Source organism: Epinephelus fuscoguttatus, linkage group LG3 (assembly GCF_011397635.1).
Source record: "Epinephelus fuscoguttatus linkage group LG3, E.fuscoguttatus.final_Chr_v1".
NCBI classification, from domain to species: Eukaryota; Metazoa; Chordata; class Actinopteri; order Perciformes; family Serranidae; genus Epinephelus; species Epinephelus fuscoguttatus.
The window spans coordinates 35,369,970-35,390,736 of NC_064754.1; the positions used below are offsets into that span (position 1 = coordinate 35,369,970).

At 40.1% G+C, this 20,767-nt stretch overlaps 1 protein-coding gene across 1 annotated transcript in view; it reads right to left on the bottom strand.

Moving 5' to 3' along the window:
• LOC125886215 (sphingosine kinase 1-like) overlaps window positions 1-20,767 on the bottom strand; it is a 55,586-nt gene that overhangs the window by 16,310 nt on the left and 18,509 nt on the right. The window contains exon 2 of the mRNA XM_049572241.1: window positions 18,268-18,417. Coding sequence (XP_049428198.1) covers window positions 18,268-18,417 — 150 coding nt within the window. The remainder of the gene's footprint in view (window positions 1-18,267; window positions 18,418-20,767) is intronic.

Consider the following 20,767-nt stretch of genomic DNA (forward strand, 5'->3'; position numbering starts at 1 on the left):
AATGATTTAACCTCGCTGAACGCAGGAGCTGCTGGTCTACCACTGCCTCGACTGGTAGTTACTTTGTGTTATTGTATGACTTTGTTTTAAACGGTTAGTTCAGATTCAGCAAAGTCACACAATAACACACGCACAAACTACTAATCGAGACTAGCACCCCCCTAGTGTTCAGCAAGGTAAAATCACTGTTTTTGTCAATGGAGTTTTGCTTTAAAGAGAGCATAAATAAGTGTTGCTTTGATTTCAGTTCCCTGTCATAAAGGGCTGTCTGTTTGTAAAGTACTAAGGTTACGACTGGATAAATTAGACTTGGATTATAATGAATGAGTTGTGTGAGAGTTTGTAAACTGATATTTTGATATAGTTTAGCTGTTGTTAAACTCGGGCCCCTATGGCTTCAATTCATCAAGAATTTTCTCACTTTTTGGATTCTTCGTTCACCGTAGGCATACAAGAAAATAGTTTCCCTAATGAATTCACCATAACACGGGGTGAGTAACTGATATACAAATGTCATGGGGGGGATGAAGTATTCGTGTATATATGGAAAAATACAGGTTACAAAAAATACAGACAAGTGAATGTGGAAAGTGTTTGAATTAACTACTAACACTGGGTGTCATGGCTTTTACAGTTATGCTTCATTTTACGGTCTGTGATTTCCTAGAAGTTTTTTGCACAGAACTTTGTAATTTGGTACTAATTATAGAGACAGTCTTTAATTAGTACACTTGCAATTAATTAATTCCAACTAATTGCTTGTATAACCTAGAGGGTTCTTTACTCAGTGGACAGCACATCACCTGAACACACAAAAAAAACAGTCTACAGGCAAGCATACACTTCGAAATATATATGGAATGCAATGTACCCAAAAACAAAAGAACAAAAATCTTCCTTAGGAATTATAAGGAAATGACAGACCTGTAAAATAGTGTCATCAGCCATACTGTAGTGAGGTGGTGAGATTAAGCAGGAGTCACATCCGATTTTAGAAATAGTTTATCATGTTCTGGCACCTGCTAAAATAGCATTTATAAAGGTTATAGAACAAGTGATTGACCGTCTAGAGTTTGGTGTCTATCATCTTTCAGCTACCTTAACTTCCTCATCCCCATCTTGGTTTTCTTGCATCATCTTAAAACAACACACATCTCTGGAATCAGATTTTTAAATAGTCCTCTCTGTTTAGCGTGTCTGAGTCTGAAGACATGCATCTCTCTCTCTGTCTGTCTCTCTCTCAGTGTCTCTGTCCTCTGTCTGCGGGTGAAAGGGCAGAGGGAGAGCTGTGAGGTGTGAAGCAAAGTCAGTCAAGCGCACCGAACTGTCACAACTTCAGTCACAACTCTCTCCTCGTCTTCACCTGCTGAGGCTCAGCAACAGTGGAGGCTTATTCCTCCTGTCTCTCTCCTCTTCCACACCATTCATCTTCATTTTCTTTCACTTTCATTCTTCTCTATAATGGAGTACTGATATTATTCAATATCAAACGCAGACGCAGCATACCTGACGTGCACAGCTGTGTGCCAAAAGTCATGGAGCATTTGATTCATTTCTTTAAAGACATAAACATCTACAGAGCTGCTACCACAGCCCGTATGAGGAGGGGAAAAAGGGACCTTAAAGGAATTGATTATTGGCTCTAAAGCTGCTGAAAGTGGATTTTTTTTATTAGTCCCCTAACAATGGTCCTTTATCTCAGTGAAGGAAACTCAGTAAAAGCTCCTCTTGCTCCTCGCTGTAAAGACAGCTGAAATCTTCCAACATGCAGTATGTATGAGTTTTATTTTTGCCCAATGCTAAACCGGTATCCAAATCACAATCTGTATAAGTGGACTAGATATTTCTGCTGCTGATATTTTGGACTGGACTGAGCCAGAGCATCAGGTTTACAGACAGGTAATTTGTTTTTTTGGACTACCAGGTTCCTGATGGACAGACAAACTGTCACATCACAGTAAGACAGCAGGGCAACATACAGGTGGTCATCCTAATTATACAAGGAAGGGAAACATTTCAGCAATAGCGAGCATAAACATAATATACAGTTGATCTCCTCTTAAAAAGCTGTCAACTTCTTAATTTTTTGTTTTTATTTATCACTGGTACTGTATCTATTCTATTTTATTTATAATCTTATGTATTTTATTTTTGGTACTGTATTTATTTTATTTTATTTATTCTTTTAGTCCTATTTTATGCTTTTAGTCTTTAGCTTTTAACTCCAGTGTTTCCTCAGGGGGGGTCCTCCACACTGGGAGCTGTGTCGGGTCTGCTATTGGGGGTGCTGTCCTTGGGTCCCTTCGGCCCGGCCGGCTGGGGGCTCCTCCCTTCGATGTGGGGGTCCACCTGTCTGTCGGAGTCGGGGGGCCTGGGTGCTGGTCCCCCCCCTCCCCCTGATGGCACGGCCCACGGCTCCTCCCTTTGTGGACGGCCCCAAAGGTGGCGTTTCCTTGATCCTCAGTGCCATGCCATGTCTCCCTGTTGTGTGTGATTGTGTGTGTGTGTGTGTGTGTGTGATTGTGTGTGTGTGTGTGTGTGTGTGTGTGTGTGTCTAGTATGAAGGGTGGGAGGGAGGGGCTTTCTTTCTTTGTAAATGTTTTTCTTTCTTTAATTGTGTTAATTGCTTTTAATTCTGTAAAGCACTTTGTATTGTATGTCCATGCAGGAAAAGCGCTCTACAAATAAAGTTGATTGATTGATTGATCAACTGCAGCAGATTACTAATCAATACACAGGATAATATTAGACATATTGATTGAGGCAACTACAATGGATCGACATGGAGAAACACTAATGCATCAAGACTTTAAAAAAAGAAAGAAAGAAATGTAAACTAAAGGACAACAGGTCTATAAAAATAAATGCGAAGTCAAGTTAATGAGGATCTGATAATATTTTTTTTTCATTTAGTTTATTTTATCATTTTGAAAAAATTCAACATTTAAGCCCAAAAATCAACTTTTTTCAGACTTTTCAGGGACCTGAAAATAAGTCGTCCTCTTTTGTGTCTCTTCCGTGTACCTGCCCCGTTCTTCCCTTTCATTCTGCCATTGTGTCAATGTCTCAGCCCAACAGAAGAACAGCAAAGTTGTCCTATCCAAACACACACACACACACACACACACACACACACACACACACACATGGTCCTCTGGAGAGGGATCTGATTTCTCGGCCTCTCTTCTTCCCTTCCCTTCCCTTCCCTAAACTCTGCAGAATAAAAGGAATCAATTCCTCCTTATCAGTCCAGTCACATCACATTTCCTTATCTATGCAGAGGCTGTAAACTAAAAAGGATTGAAAGGCCCCAATCAGCAACAAAGGCGTAGAGCAGGGACACTGCAGTGTGGTGGGAGGAGAGCAGTTTTAGTATGCAACTCCCCTCGTCAGACAGATTGATAATGGCAAAACGACGCAGTGAGAGAAAACAAACATCGGGGACGGAGATAAGTCACACAGTGCTTGTGATGATTTTTTATGCCTGTGCTGCAGAGGTAGGAGGAGGAGAGGAGCACGGTCGAGTTTCTCTCTGTTGGTAGAGGCAGTGAGTGGATTGTGACTAACTCATTACAGTCATGCAGATCTCTGCTTCATTTATGGCCTCTGGTCACAGGCTGACCAAGCACTGTGGTGCACTATTTCAAAATGTCCTCCAAAGATGAGTAAGCTCCTGTGGGGATAAATAAAACTGCAGATCACTGTTAGGATTACTGTATTTCCTCTAAGATGCATGAATAAATACCAGCATTGTTCACAAACTTGACTGTTCAGTTTGAAGCCATTAGGGGGCACGTCAGAGCTGCATCCTCTCTGAACACTGGAACGTCTTCCTTAAGTCTGATTTATAGTCGATGGCTCCACACAGAGCCTTCACAACTGGCCTACGCTGTCATGAGTATTTTCATTTGTGCGCTATGCGTCTAATTGGTTTGCAGTCACACTGCCAAAATGCTAATTGGCATTGAGGTTTCTATACCACTGTGTTGAGTTTCTTCTGTTTTTCAAACAATGGCGACTGAAACTGAGTAGATCATAAATGTTAAATGACAGATACTTCTACTGAAATGACTGCAATGCGAGAAGTTCAGAGGGAAAAAATCAGTATTTGGTGAAAATGTTAACAACTCAGACATCTGAAATGTCACTCCAATTACGCTCTGCGATCTATTGCGATCTGGGTCACTGTGAGGTGTAGCTTCATTTCTGGGATGTGCACCTCAGGCTACGGAGCAAGGTACGCATTTACAGCAACCCAATGCTGTCTCTATGCCGTAGATTCAATGTAGAAGTAAAAACCGGCCTTGCCAACATTCCTCTCGTGACTAAAATGACTACATTTAGAAGTTTTGTTTCCATTAAAAAAATCCCTTCATGCCTTATAATGGCTTTAATGTAACTCTACACCTTAGTCTCATTTAGTCTTTACGGTTCAATCCGCTCACCTGCAGCTCGAGCGTCTGCTTACCTTTGACTCTGTTTGTCGCTCTCTACAATGTTAGAAACGTAATGGTGATAAACATGAGCCTTAGGCATGACTAACAAACAGCTAATAATGTGTTGCTAATGTTAGATATACCTTAGGTAGATAAACCAGATCACCAGCTCTCACAAGATAAAGTGGACGTTACACTTAGCTTGTAAAATACTAATACGTAGCTACACCTGGCTTCTCCTCTGATTCCTTAGATATTTGATGTATGAAACCCAGGCTGTATTGGCGCAAATAAAAACCCCATATGGACGTGTCCACAAGGCTAAAGGTATACTATGCAGGATTGTAACTTAGTGTTTGTAAACACGCTCACAAGCAAAAGTGAAAGTAAAAGCAAACCCCAGACTCACTCTCGTTTGTGATTTCACTCGCTATATTTGCGTTTTTTTCTGCACTGTGTCTGCAGCTGTGTTGCTTACCAGGGCTGCCCCCTAAAAGTTGAAGATATTAATGATCAGCTGAGGACCCCTCAATTTACTGAGATTCCTTCAAGTCCAGCAGTCTTTTTTTTTCTTTTTTGTAAGCCAGTGTGCAGTGTATTTCTGAGGTCGTTTCGGTCTCTACATCTTGCTGCAGAGTGAGCGCTCCTCACTTTCACACTGCTTTCCAGAAGAGAAGAGAGGAAGAGAGTCTTTGCCTGGTCAGGATTCTGCCTTCTGCTTAGAAGTGGTGAATTTACAGCTCACAGAAACTTAATCCGATACAGTCTCTGGCTATATGTATATTACATGAACGTCACTGTCACACTGAACAACCTGCTGAACCCTGTTTGAACTCTCAAATTTTCTATGGAGAACAAGGAACGAATAGTCGAATATTTGTAGTGAACAGCCAAATTTGATTTGACTGTCAGAATTCTAAGCCCTGCTGCTTAGGGTCTGGCATCTGATCGTTACCTTTTCATAAAATTCCAACTTCACCCGAGCGCTGTAGAGGTACCAACCACAAATATCCTGAACACCAAAAATAACAAAATACAGGCAGAATACAGGGCCTCTGTCGATGCTGCCACTGTCTTACACTCCTAGTGGGTCATAAGTGATGATTGAAAGGAATTACTCCTGTACATATGAGTCTAAACATTTTTTATTAGGAAACTCCTACATAGTATACCTTTAGAACTTGATTTTCTCTGGTAGGGGTCTTTAAGGACCTGCTATAACTGATTTTTGGCAACTTGGGGCCAGCTGAAATAAGGTGTATACACAACATTGATATATTGTCACGTTTTAAGTTGATATGGTGTCAGAGAGCAACGCTGTCAATCATCTGGATGAGATAAAACTTGGTATAAATCTCTGTAAAGCCAAGGGAAGCTGCAGATTCAGGTGATAATTTACACACTGTCAGATTGTTTTCACATTTTCACATTTCAGATATTTCATCATTTAAGTGCGTACAAGGTAACTGGGCGCTCTGTCCTCATGCTGACCTTGTGTCATCCTACTGAAGGCAGCTCCAGGTGAATCTCCATCCTGCCGTCACACACATTCTGATTGCAGCTGTCTTCAAACAGCACAGTCTAACAACTGCAGTGCTCCTCCAGCTAAATGACAGCAGGTGGTGACAGTTAAACAGCCGTGTGTGTGTGTGTGTGTTGTTGCAGCATGAAACAGTATGAACACCGTAACAGCTCACTCAGCTGCTGGGACATGCCTGAGGGCGTTGCCACACAGATAAACATACAAATTTGTGCATGCACACACACATACACACACTCAATACCTTGCAGTGTCTCTCTCTCTCACCACACACACACACACGCACACACACACACACACACACCAGGGAGCGCCTCAGGTGGGACTGCACTACATTTTAACACTGACATTTTTAATGACTTTTTTTGTGGGATTTTCTCTGTTTAGCCCGTTTCCCCTGACGAGACTTTGCTGCCGGTGCGTCACCATTGCTAATTGTAGCTGAGTGCTGAAGCTGAAATATCTCTGAGAATGTACATCAGGCAAACATCAGATACCAATCAATTGACTCAGTATTAGCCATGTTTGTGTAACCAAAATATTGATGACAGCATATGCCACATGTGTCTTTAATTGCCACAGTGCGCACAAGACCAGTCAGACTTCATATTTCCATCGCCTCATTACCCCACTAACAAAAGCAGTCTTATTAAGCTGACTTTAACAGCCCTTAGTCATCTTAAAACTTATAAAGATTAGACCACCAAAATCACCCCATTGTCCTGGAACATGTGACAACGATTATATTTTTTTCCCAGTGTTTCCAAGTTAGGCAGACAGCAATAGAAAAACACCTCATCACAGATCCAGAGAGACTCGGATGGGTTGTACCGATGGCTACAAGCGCTGATGGACACTTCCTCAGCCACGCCTGAACCATCATCAGCTAACAACAGATTAAACATGGGAAATCTTTTTCGGTTTGCCGCTGGAAAAAAACAAGGTACCTAAATTGAGTAACAATTAAGTTGTAGTTCAACTTCAGACAGTATATTTACACTAAGCAGCAATTATATGAAGTGGTAACAACCACATTAAACAAGTGAAATCCTGGAAATTATTGCTTTTGGGTCACAGAGTCATGGTGGGAAGACTTGTCTAGAGTATAGGGTTAGCTCTGAAAATCCACAAGTGATTTACTTTTCAAGAGTTACACTAAAGCAAAATTTCAAATGGGGGAATAAACAGAAATACTGAACATCACATAATCACAACATGGGACAGGCTTAAAGAACAGTGATCTGTTCTGACTCTGTAGTTTCATCTTTTCTGCCTGTTTCCAATCACAGGAACAAATAAAAAAAATTTACAACAAAGTCAAAATGTCACAGAAAGAGAATGTCTTTTTTTTCTTTGTTATTCTCTTAAATGGTACTCCAATGATTCAGTATTGCACTCTCATCACATTGGGTGATTTGCAGAGGACAAACTTTTGGTCCCTAGTATGAGCCAAGCATTATAAATGTTCGCCCCACAGTTTGATAATGCAAAAAGAAGGCACCAAGTGGCCACCACCAAGGCAGAAAAATGAAGCCGATGCGGAGCAGCAGTTCCTTTAATGGCCTTTTGAGGCTGGCTCCAAAAGCCAGTCAGTCCCCAAAGACACCCATGTTAAAATGCCCAACTTTACAGCAGAAATAATCATGTTTACAGCCTGGTACAAAAAAAGGTTTTGGTCTTTAGCCGATTTCAATATTCATATAACTCACCAGTTTAAATTGATCACAGCGTTAGACCAGGCAAGACAGGATGTCAAGCTCAGTTCACATCCCAGCTACATCAGCAGATCTCAAACAGTCCTATCAACTGATGGAGCAGCTGACTGATCACATGATTCCTTTCTATGCAACTGATTGGTGACTCTCATTCAGGGCACCCTATTTAAACTGCTCTGGCCTGCCTGCTGTTGCTGCTTCCCCTGCAAACCACTTTGCAACCTGCCTCCACCCCAGCTCCTCCTTTTCATGCTGTGTCTGACTTATGAATTTCATCTCTGTCTGTCATTGATGCTGCTCTGTTCTGTTTCTGGGAGGTCTTTGCTGCTGTTCTCCCCGCCTTAGGCTTTCCATGTAGGTGCACTGAAGGGCAGAGAGGTGTGCTCTCTCTGCCTCAGGCTTTCCACAGTTTTTGCACATGGAAGGGCAGAGAGGTGTGCTCTTGCCTTAGGCTTTCCATGTAGGCACATGAAAGAGGCTGTCTGCGTAGGCCCGATGAAAGCCAGAGAGGCCCCAAAACAGAGCCATACCACCAAATATCATAATGCAAATGGAAAAAAGTTTTCTGTGACTAAAAGTGTTCTTGACTGAAATGTAATTAAGGCTTAAAGTTACACATAATTAAGGATGTGGCCATTTTGAGTGACAGGTGGGTGCCATCCGTTGGTGAAAATGTGTGTGTGTAACCCCAGATTCACAGAGTATAGCTGTGGCTGTAGTCTCACCACCAGACAATCAGAGATCTCCGCCTTCTGATAGTCTGGGGGACACTCCCTTCTAAAGTGTGTTTAACATGCTTGAAAATGGATGCCGAGAGATTTAACTCTGTTTTATCAAACGTGTGCTCAGTCCACAAGATTGTGGAAATGAAGGACTTACAGCAACTTTGTTTAAAACTTTTAACGCAGTCGGACTGTGTTTATGAGCACAAGAGTTCAGCGAGCCATTGAAGGACCGCCCTGCGGATTTACTATTGGTTCTGCAACGTAGGGAGTTTTGTTAAACTCTGAAATTGTATCCGCCTATCTAAAAACAAAATCGGGGAGAAAGTCATCAGTCTTTACTTAAGCAAAGCGTCTAAAGACTGACTTGTGAGTCTACTGTGGCTGTGGCTGTTGCCATTTCAGTATGTTTTCAGTTCATGAACGTTAATTATAATGTTTTGCACCACATAAGTCTTGTTCAGTGTTTTGGTGGCACTAAAAGACCATTTAAGGAACTGGGTTATGTAGCTTTTCTGTTAAGTAGTGGTCAAGTTGTCTTTTGTTACTTGAAATTTCCTGGATTCTTTTCTTCGTAGGATTTCTTTTCTCTTTGTAGGATCTGCGATTGGTTAAAGATCCCTGCTCTTGTTCATACAATAATTGTCCTTACATCCTCACATGGGCCATGGCACAGAAAAGAGCTCCACCCCAGTATGTACCTTGTTAAATGAGCCGTGATATTTATTAAGAGAGCACGTGGATCGTTGCCATAAAACACAGAACAAAAGACTGGGAGAAGAATAAAGACAGGAAAATATGAGCAGCACAAAGAGGATGTTAGAGGGGATATATGTCGCCTCTGGTAATTATTTGTAATTTTTATCGAGCAGATGAGTCCGAGAACAAGAGGAAGACGAGCATGTTGTTTTCGTTTAATTAATACTGTGTGACAGACATCTTTGGATGCCTAAGCAGCAAGGGAGACCGCCTGAGAGGAATCAGTGTGCCATTTTTACTACCACATGGACACGTGCAGATACTCACTAACAGACACTCAGACGAACACACTCTCTGCATCGGACTCCCACAGCAGTGCAGTCATCCTTCATCTGTCCTCCACCCCTGGCAGTGCCCACAGCTGCCACACAGCCAAGGATCCAATAATGAGTCTGTCCAGTGTTGTTAGCATCCGCATACAAGAGACTTCCAGCCATACGTCATGATATACAAGATAACAAAACAACAGATATATATGCTGTTTAGCAAGTGTTAAGGCCAAACATATTATCATAAAACACACTTTTCATTGTTCATGTGCAATTTAAATTGGGTGGGCCCCAGTTGTTCACTTAAGGCTTCCTCCAAACTGCAGCTGTCAAATCATACTGAAGCTTAGCAAATGACTTACATGGGGTCCTACTCAGAGAGGTACTCAGTATCCAACAACTTAAAGAGGAACACCACCTAAATTAAGAATTCCAATATTTCCATGGCCTAAGAAAGTTGTGATCTACTCTCTCTTACAGCCAGAAACTAGAGAAGTCTCAAGTCAAACTTGTGATGTCATAGGATCTAAAGTCTGGAGCTCCATAGACAATGAATGGGAGCCTGATTCATGGACCCACAGAATGTTTGTTTTTCTTCTTCATACCCAAATGAGCTTAATGCTATTATAGATTTTCAGTTCTGAAACAGAAAATGTACCTATACTTTACTCAGAACATTCCCCTGGGGGCTCTCAGGGTCATCTCGAACGTCGAAAATAAAGAAAAACACAAACATAAACATGTACAGACTGGATTAAACATTGTGTCTTTGTGTTCTAAAGTGAGCTGCTAACAAGCTGCATTTATGTTTATTATACTTTTTTTGGTATGATGGTTGTTGTAGCATAATGTATACATTTTTATATACTTCCTGTTTTCTATTTTCTTATCATTTCTCCATGCTTACAGCAACTGTGACGTGTCCCAATTTAGAATCAATAAAATATTTCTGATTGTGACTATAAGATTAGCATGTCTTGCTAACTAGCTTACTAGCTACAGTGGTAACGTAGTGTTACTGCAATGGCCAAGAGTTAACATATACAGTGGTGGAAAAAAGTTTTCAGACACCCCATGCATTTGTGAAATATTGCATTAAGAATCACTCTTAGGTCTTCAAGTACAATTTCTTTTAGTACAGTCACAGCCAAAATACTAAATAAATCCTAAAAAAGCCATTAAAAACTTAAAATTGATTGGTTCCATAAAAATACATCAGAAATTTTGAGTATTGGGTCATTTTGGTACCAGTGATGAAGGTCGTTCTTTTTATTAAAAGACACAATTTTTGTTGCCAAGCTTTGTGTCTACATAAAGCCAGCACATTTGAAAGTTCTTCAGACACAAAAATGGCTAAAACAAAGAACCTAACGCAGGAAACACGCCTGAAGATAAAGATTCTCAGCCAGGAAGGGTACAGCTGCCGCCAGATAGCCAGGAAGTGCAGATGCAGTCCTTCAGCAGTTGGATACACTCTGCAGAAATACAGACGAACCAACAGCTTGGATGACAAACCAAGATCTGGACGTCCAAGGGTTTCTTCAGCAAGAAATGACCGCATCCTGATCCGCATGTGCAGGCAAAACCGCCGAATGACATCACAGAAGCTTCAGCAGCAGTGGTCAAACCAAACTGGTGTCCAGTGTTCCACCCACACTGTACGTGGCCGACTTTTAGATCATGGCTTAAGGTCCTACAAGGCTATCAAGAAGCCCCTGATCAATGAGAGACAGAGGTTAGCCCGGCATCGTTGGGCCCAGGCACACAAGAACTGGACAGCCAGGAATTGGAAGAAGATTTTGTGGTCAGATGAGTCCAGTTTCCAGCTTTATCTTCCTCCTACTAATGTCAGGACTACTAAATATTAATTTGATGATGTGATGGTTTATTTATTTTTTGTTCAGTTTTGAACACATTCTCTGTTATTTGTTGACTTTGATACCGACAATGTTGAGAACTGACATATTGAAACTGTCAAGAATTTAGTTTTGTTAGTTTTTCTTGTAAACAATAAACAAAAAAATATAATTTGTATTTGTTTGTATCTGTCTAATGCAGCCACACCTTTTGAAACACAAAAAAGATTTTTCCACAAATATTTCATGATAATATTTGAGATTGTGTAAAATTTTAAGGGTGTCCGAAAACTTTTTTCCACCACTGTAGTTAGCTATCAACATTGTTATGCAGGCTGTTCTCATGCACCATTCATACATTTTCCTATGAAAAGTAATGCACCAAAGTTTGTTCATATCCCGTGTAATCATAAGCTAGTTTTTCATGTCTATCCTACATTTGTGGGAAGGTTGTGATCATGTAACCAATGCGCTGACGGAATTCAAGAAGTACACACTTCTGTAAAGAAGGAAGTTGGGGTGATGGATGGATCATAAAACTCAGGACTTTCACCAGGAGACCGGTGTTGAGACTGTGTGGACTTGGAACTTTGAGTCATTTTAAGGTATGTCGTTACCATGTTTCTTTACCTAAAACTGACCACAATAACTTTACTTGCCTAAACCTTACATCTGTAACATTATGGTAAGTATATAACCTCATTCATGTGGCCTTAATTCATAGTTTATCATAATAAAAAAAAAAACAAAAAAAAAAACCGATGTATGAGGACACTTTGTGTTATGTGCATTTAAAAAAGCTACATTTAGGAGCCGGTGTAGCACCAGGGTCAGATGCTAATATTTTAGAGATTGGGATAAACCTAGTGGCTATCTCCTGCTCTTTATTGGACTTATGGAAGTTTAGCTGTTTGGTAAACTCATCGGTTTATCTCATCCTCGAGGATTCATGTAAAATTTAAATATTGTTTAAAATAATATAACCAAGTAGAACAATTCTGAGGTACTTGTGCTTTACCTGTCTAATATCATTACATGCTACTTTATACTTTTACTCAAGCACATTCTTGAGCAGAACATTTATTTTAAAGCTAGAGTTACTTTGTATTTTAAGATTTCACAGGTCAAACATCGGATCAATACACAATATATGATGCCTCTTTTATGGATTAATCTACCCAACAACATAGTGAGTGCTCTATCTGCTATATTAATAAAATGCTCTATACATGTTGACCTATCAGTAATCATAATCCAATGATGTAACATATAATAATAATATACAGTAACAGTGAGGGACCATAAAGTATTGTATTGATAAGAGAGCTCAATACTTCTTCCACTGTTGTTTATATCTATAGTATAAATCTGAACCACTTTCTGTATGTTTTCTATCATACTGCACTATACGACCGAATCTGCCATTGACAGTTGTCTTTATAGCCATTTCTAGTGGTAAGTGTGCCACTGTTAATGTTATGTAAACTGTGTATTTGCAGTGCAGGCTTAGCGACAGTAACTAAGGGGGCGGGGCTTAGCAAAGGATCGATTCAAATCCTGCTTGATGGAGGTGAAATTGCCAGACAGAGAGTAACTGATAGATGTTACTCACTCACTGTATTGCATTGAAAAGCAAAACTGTTGTTTGTTTAAAATCTGCATGAGTAAATTTACATGTCAATGTTTGAGTTTCAGTTCTTCTAATTCAGTCGTGTGACATCAGTGACACACCTTAGAACAGCTCTCTCTGGACAGAGCTCTCGCTCGCTGCAGTTTGGGAAACAGTTTGTGTTTTTCTCTTCTGCATGCTTCATGTGGGTGATAGAGCTTCTCGAGTTAATTTGGGTCAGAGACTAATCTACAGCATCTGAATCAGGATTTCTCCTTTCTGGTACACTTTTCTTTGGAGCCCATCTCCACAATTCTAATTAAAGTTTTATCTCACTCTTACTGTTGAATGCATTATTCAGACTGTTAAATTTGTAAATGCGATCAGGGAGTGATTAGCGACACTGGCTCTTATCTTAAACAGAGTGAAGTGATGCTGTTGCTTCAGATGAATAAAGATGCACCTGGCAAAAAAGCAGCATGTGATTACATGCAGATATGACGTAAATCATTCAAACACAAGCAAACTGAACACTGGAGCAGGTCTAGCTCACTGAAGGTGAAGGGGCTTGTATCATTTTAGATTTGATCATTTAATCAGCTTTGCACAGTTAGACAGCAGCTACCATCTCCCATCTACCTCCTTCTACAGTGTGTTTTATCAGGTAGACTCTCTGTTCAGTCATATTTATGTTAAGTCTTCTAATAAATAATCACATGCTGATGAGTGGATATAAAATGTTCAGACCATCTGATGCACAAGCTGTCTGCTGTGTCGAAAGTTTGCTGAGCCAAAACTTTTCAGTGCCACTTTCTAATAATACACATTAACAATATTGCTCTTAAAACCCATCTGTTTAAATGAGTTTACTCACTTTAACTGCAACAACTGCATCTTGTTTTTATTGACTTTATTAATTGCTGAACTAAGTTCTGTAGCTTATTGCATGTTTTAATGCTGATTTTATGTGATGTACAGTGACTTAGAGAGCCATGAAAAGGATCATCAAATGACATATAACTATTTTTAATAAATAGTTATGCAGGTTAAAAGCCAAGAAGTAACAGAGAAGTAAATTACAAGTTTCGTAATGATACAATAATATATAAAATATTAAAACAACAACAAAATATTCGCTGATATCACAAAATCTGCGCCAGTGTGACTTTAATTTCATTTAATTCTGGGGCCTGCGAACAATATGAAACAATATCAGTAAATATCCTCACTGTCTTTTCTTGGCTGCTTACCATCGTCTGCCTGGCACTAGGCCACTAGCACTGTTTAAATGTATAGGAAGGAGTTGTGCTTGGATGGAAATGGTCACACATATGTGCCGTGGGAAATTTCAAGATAACGGCGTACCTTAAAGATAATGAAAAGTTTTGCTAATATTGGATCACTGATCACTGAATCAATATATCAGTCCAGATTGATGTATTGTTACTCCCCTATTAAAGGCCCAGTGTGTAGGATTTAAGGACATCTCCTGGCAGAAATTGTATATAATATTCATAAATATGTTTTCATGAGTTAATAATCACCTGAAAATAAGAATCTTTGTGATTTCGTTACCTTAGAATGAGCCCTTTATATCTATATACAGAGCAGGTCCTCTTCCACAGATTCCACCATGTTGTTCTACAGTAGTCCAGAAAGGACAAATAAAACACTGGCTCCATATAGAGCCATTTGCATTTTCGAGTCAGCCACCGTAGTTCTCCTACAGGCTTGGCACATGAGAGAAGTTTCAGTTGGTTGCAATCTGCAACTTCACCACTAGATGCCACTAAATCCTACACACTAGACCTTTAAGTACAACGTTTTTGTTGCCAGGTTGTGAAAATCATTTTTGAATCATCCCTTTGCAAGCATAAAGGGTCACAGTTTTTTCACCATTAATATAATTAACCATGGTAGATGTTTATACATTTTATTAAATGGATAAGATGCAGATGGTCACTTCCAGAAGACTTCAAATGGTCCATTGGATGGATCTTCTTGACAACCTAAGGAGCTGAAAAGGATAAACACCAGCCACAGGGAGTTTTCACAACACTGGCAACCTAAAAACTGTTGTTAATGCTTTATAACTGATCTTTAATGCTTTAGAAAATTATTAATTTACCATATATAAAGTCATTAGTTACAAATCCTTTTTAGAGTGTGGAAACAACTACTCAAAAGATTTATGTTGAAAAGTGTAGTTACTCTCACGTCGTTGTCACTGACTGTCCAGGTGGTGCGAACTCAAAAATATTTGTACTCCAGTAAGGAAATCGGGGGGTATTGGCATAATCAAATGGACAGGTGTGACCTGACAAACCCACTCACATCTTCTCAACATCAGAGGACAGACATGGTCTCCAGACTGTAATGTTTTCACCACACTTACACACAGGACATAATAATGTATCATTTATTAAAGACATGACAGGTTTCAGCTATGACACAGCTGAGGGAGACACAATTGTCTGACTCCACTGAAATATGTAAATAGGATTGTTTCTCATCCTGTGGAGCTCAATTAGGATTGTTGAGGAATTACTAGACAGCATGTAAAAAAACAAAAATCTTAATACTCGTCTGCTGAGGCATCATTCAGGGCCATTTGGGAGAGATTAGCATCAAAGTTTTATTTTAGAAGTTTATCTGTCAGAGAGATTGTCTATCACTGTGTTATCCAAATTTCCCTTTCAGCACTCATGCTCTTTCATGTAGATGTAGATTTGGGGATTTTATCTATTCTTGTGTATACTCCGGGATTAACTTGTCAAAAAGTACATCTCAGAGGGCTCAGTTATGGTGTGTTTTCCACAGCACAGTGCCAGAACGTCTCTGTCTGTCCTCTTTTGTCTGTCTGCGCGCCTCACGCTGTGATGAAAGACTTTTTGTGTCTGTTATTTGACACTGCAGTGATTTATGAACAATAAAAGACACAGGGTGAAACTCAAAATAAAAGAGGGAAAACTCCAGTGAATAACTGCAACGATCACACTGTCCTGCAACAGTATGGGATGAGTGATTGAGTTTAATACCGCGCTATGGAATCATTACCACCCAGCGCAGATTATAGTGACGACGATGATGAACCCATCAAGATTGTATCAAATCAAATCATGGCAAAAGAGGGATTATGTGCAAATGTGTGCGTTCATCACAGACGTGTCTTTATCCATATGTGTGTCTGACTGTGTGTACACATTTTTATTACATAACCGATCTGCATGCATATGGGTCAGAGGCAGTTGATCAGCATAATGATGGTGACAGCATGAAAACACGAAGAGGATTTAAACTAGAGGAGGGAGAGAGGGAGGTGAAGTGTTGTTGTTATTGTGGTCTTTGCTGAGCTGTGTGTGTGTGACTGTGTGAGATGATTGTGTGTGAGGCTGCTTTACTGTATGTGTTGGTCAGATATAATTCAAAAATGTTTTTAACGATGAGGTGATAAAATTATAATGAGATTACAGTTACAAGAGCTGTATGATGTGTGGGCTTCTGGGTGTGAGTGTGAAGTTAAAACACCTTATTTTGTCATTTAAGGTTTATTTGTTCTGTTTGCCAGTAAATCAACTAAACAAGAAATACAACCAGGAAGATAACGCCTTCTTCGATTTTCTTTATTTATTAGGGCCAGTTTGTTTCGACCCTGTGGAACAGGTAAGGATTATATATCCTGCTCAAGGACACTTGAGCATGTGAGGACTCGTAGCGAACTGATCCCGGCCTCCTAGGATGGACTGACTAACCACTCTTATTCTGCTGCCCACACACTTAAGTGCATTAGGTGTAAATTAAAAGCAGATTCACACCACTGCAAAGCAAAAATGTGGTGAAGTACGGAAAAAAGACATGTAAATGTGCCACATGACAACTATGCACACTGCGTCCGGTGCCAGTTATTCATGTTGCTGTGCTCTGTTCTCATCAAGAGAAAAAAGTTTGCTCCTAAACACTGCCTGTGTCCACTCCATACAACAAAACCCTATTCAGACAGAGAATATAATCCCAAAAGCAAACACCCATGGCTCCGCAGTCCTGTTTCTCTGAAAAATACACTCTCCATGCAGTTACAAAGATTAATAGTCTGCAACTACACCAGTCAGTAATTCACCAACCTTATCACTCTGCTGCACCGAACATCAGACCTGTTGGTCCGACAAACGATCACCCGTCCATGAAGAAATATTGGCTTGTTCTTCTCTGGGACTTAAGCCCTCACTACCAATGCACTAACACTGCTGCATGGAATAGTGCATAATGCCAACCAGGAAAGAGGGACTGTTTAATAAAGGTATGACAGACTAGCACCAGGCAATCGGATGTCATTATTCTGCGTAATAGTAGCCATATGTTTCTGTTTGTTTGAGACCGTGACTAACATATAATATGAGCAACTGCATATCAGCTACATTAGCATCTTAATCGTGTCCTGGATGAAACAGAAATCAAACTGATAAGACATTCCCCATTTTGGCAGCAAACAAGCTTTGACTGGGAGTTATAACATCAGTTAGAACAAAGGATTTCATTGGATAAACATTAAATTCTGCAAGCACACATCTGCAGAAAACAACGGTCGTCTGAATATTTTTTCCCCTGCACTAACGTCAGACGGGGTGTGCAAGCACTTGTAAAAGGTAAAAACCCATAACATCTTTATTTATAAATCTTCTGTGCAAATTTCATTTAATTTCATCCTCATTTTCTCATGGAGGGTGAAACTGAAGAAAAAACTTAGACACATAACTGTTTTGTTTTGGGCTCAACACTAAGTATGACAGCTGCACAATGTGAGGACAATATGCGATATGCTATAACACTGTTGAATATCACAATACTGATATCAATTTGCATGATTAAACAGATATTAAAGTGTACAGCTCTTGACTTGGACTTGCACAATACCAGTGCTTGTGCAACGTCATCTCTGCCATAACCAGACGATTGACATGCTCTTTTTTAGACACCAGTTCATCACTGGCATGCACACTTTTGCCTGCACTCATCTCTAATAAACAGCAATAAGTAATACAGCAGCACTAGTGTTATAAACCTCACTTGCATGCATGCAGATTCTGACCAATCAGACAATGGCTAAAGGCGAGGGCTCTGTCAGATTGGCCAGAGAGTTACAGTATGGCACGTACCAGACAAAATAGCTCCCACAGACAGAATGTAATTTAATGTGTTGTTATTATATTCAAATTCCACGTTGCATTCTTTTGCGACGTGTTATTCACGCTAGGTGACAACGCAATGACAGTAAAATATATTTTGCAGCCCTGCTGAGTATCCTTTATATTGTCATGCTGTCCTGTATGTCACCATGTGTGTGTACTTGTGCCCCCGACTCACCGGTGATGACCAAAGTGTGTGTGACTCCCGCCTCGTTGAGCATTCTCTGAATGTGGTTGTTGTAGAGTGTGAGCGCGTGTCCTTTCCCGCTCTGTGGGTTCACCAGCAGCATCATCCGGCTTGGACGAGACAACTCGCTCATCAACACCCCTACAGAGGACAGACAAGACAAGGTCACATCTCCACAACACTGCACCATATTTTTTTAAATCAAAGCTGGATTATTGTTTGACGCCGCAACCTGTAAAGTTCTTGTTTGTTTGTTTTTCAGACCACATGGAGTGGCGGCACAGTGAGCGGACAGACTATCCTCACAGTGTGAATCTAACAACAGCCTGATGTTCAGCTTTGGAAACCTTAACCTCAAACTGATATATTTCCAGCCCTGGTTTTAGCTGTACTTTTGGATTAATATATTTAGATCCAAAGACGCACACCTTTGAGTAATCGATTTTCCTTTCATCTCGCCCACTGCTGTGAAAGTCATACTTTCCCTGTCATGTCATGTGCTCTTTTAAAACCATATTTAAGTTATTACAAGGGCAAAAAAAATAAAAAAAAGTTTCTCCACCAAAACTGATTTTTTTAATTCCCTTACCTTTGTTACAAAAATTAGCTTTTTCAATTTATGTTATGTTTAAGAAATCTGTTTTTTTAAAGACAGACACAGACAACCAGGTTTTTTAAGTGCATTCAACTAAGTGTAGGTTGGGTAACCTAAGAGCCATAGCAAGGAACATTTCTACAATGGAGGGGAGCAGGAAGGACACATGGGGATGTGTACTGGGAGATCACACACACAAACTGCACCCTTATCTCTCCTAACAGACTTTGGCAACGCTACTATAAAGTAAATTCCACAAAAGGACAGAACCACCACAGTGAAAGACTGAGCCAGGGAGGAAGAAACAGTGATGGCAAAATGTTTATACTGTTTGTACGTTCAGCATATATACAGTTTGTTACCTCTTGTGATAATGTGAATTAATGACACATCTCTGTGTATTTGTTCCCCAACAGCCACTTATGTGGTGACTTCAACCTGTAAATCTGTTGATAAAAACAGCAGCAGTCCACTGTTCAAGACCATAACACAACAAAACCAGATGTCTTTAATGGGGGCGGGGGAAAAATCGATACAGCATAGTATCGCGATATTTTGCATTGCAATGATTATATTAATACAAGAATGCCAAGTATAAATCTTTTATCATATACATTATTCATTTTTGCAAATACACATTTTAATACCACTTCTGGTATTGAAATAACAAAATAGCCTGCTTTTTCGGTCCACTAGATGGTGCTGATGTTTTTTTTCCTGCTGAGGTCAGCAGAGGTCTCAGTCAGTGGCATCTGGCAGGAAGTTCATAAAAACAAAGATGGAGGCACCGGAGAAAGTCAGTGGAGAAAAATCAGAAATGCGCCATTGCCGTTTAAATCAAACATCTGGACTTATTTAGGACTTGGACATAACTTATGCGATTCGCAAGCAGTGTCATATGAGAATAATCTGGGAATTCTACGAGCATGAGGGCTCACCTCACTCTCCACCATCCAGAGATATCTTTAGCCGCTGACGGCCAAGCAAATGCTAAACCCACTTGAAAAATCAACCAACACTGGACACACTTAGCTTGACAAAACAACCATCCAACTCTGAGAGAGTTAAGTAAATAACACAGTCCATCACTGTCCCAACGTTTTTTTCACCAACACAGCCGTTCCCAAGTGCTACAGAGAAGTGATGCATAAAGTTGAGGAATCTTTGCTTTGAGTATAGCAGGAAGGGTGGTATAAACTCATGACGCCTGGACTTCAAGCTCAGTGGATTCATATGTGACTATAACGGCACATTATCTCACAGAGGACTGGAGACTGCTGTCTCACGTTCTCCAAACTAGAGCAGTATACCAAGTCACACCAGAGCAAGCGTTGCAGACCTTCTGCAAAATGCAGCACAAGAATGTAACAAATCTGTCAGATATTCAGCTTGTCAGGTGTATGCAGCATTTCTGACAGGTTTTATGATGATGCTGGTGAGTCTGTCTGCTTTGCATCACATTTTGCTGCAGTAAAAATTTTTAAAGTCAGATGAACAGAGTGAAAACTTTGTCTTATGAGGTAAAATTGATGTTGACAAAGTTGTCCTTTGGGGAAATAAATCGCAGTTTGGAAAAACGGTAATAAATTGCAATATATCACAATATATTGTATATTGCAACATTGCCATAATGTCATGTTGTGACCTAAGTATCATGATAATATCGTATTATGAGACCTCTGGCAATTCCCACCGTCTTTAAGCGAGCCATTGCTGTGTTTCCTTCTTTTTAGGCACCAAATGTGGGCAATTTTTTAGGGACCCCTACTTTTTTTTTCCAGCAGGAATAGTGACATGAAAAGCAGCTGTTTTTTCAGAGACATCACTGCTTTTCCAGGGAGGATTGTGCCACCAAAACTGGGTATTTTAAGCCAAAACATGATCTTTTCCTAACCA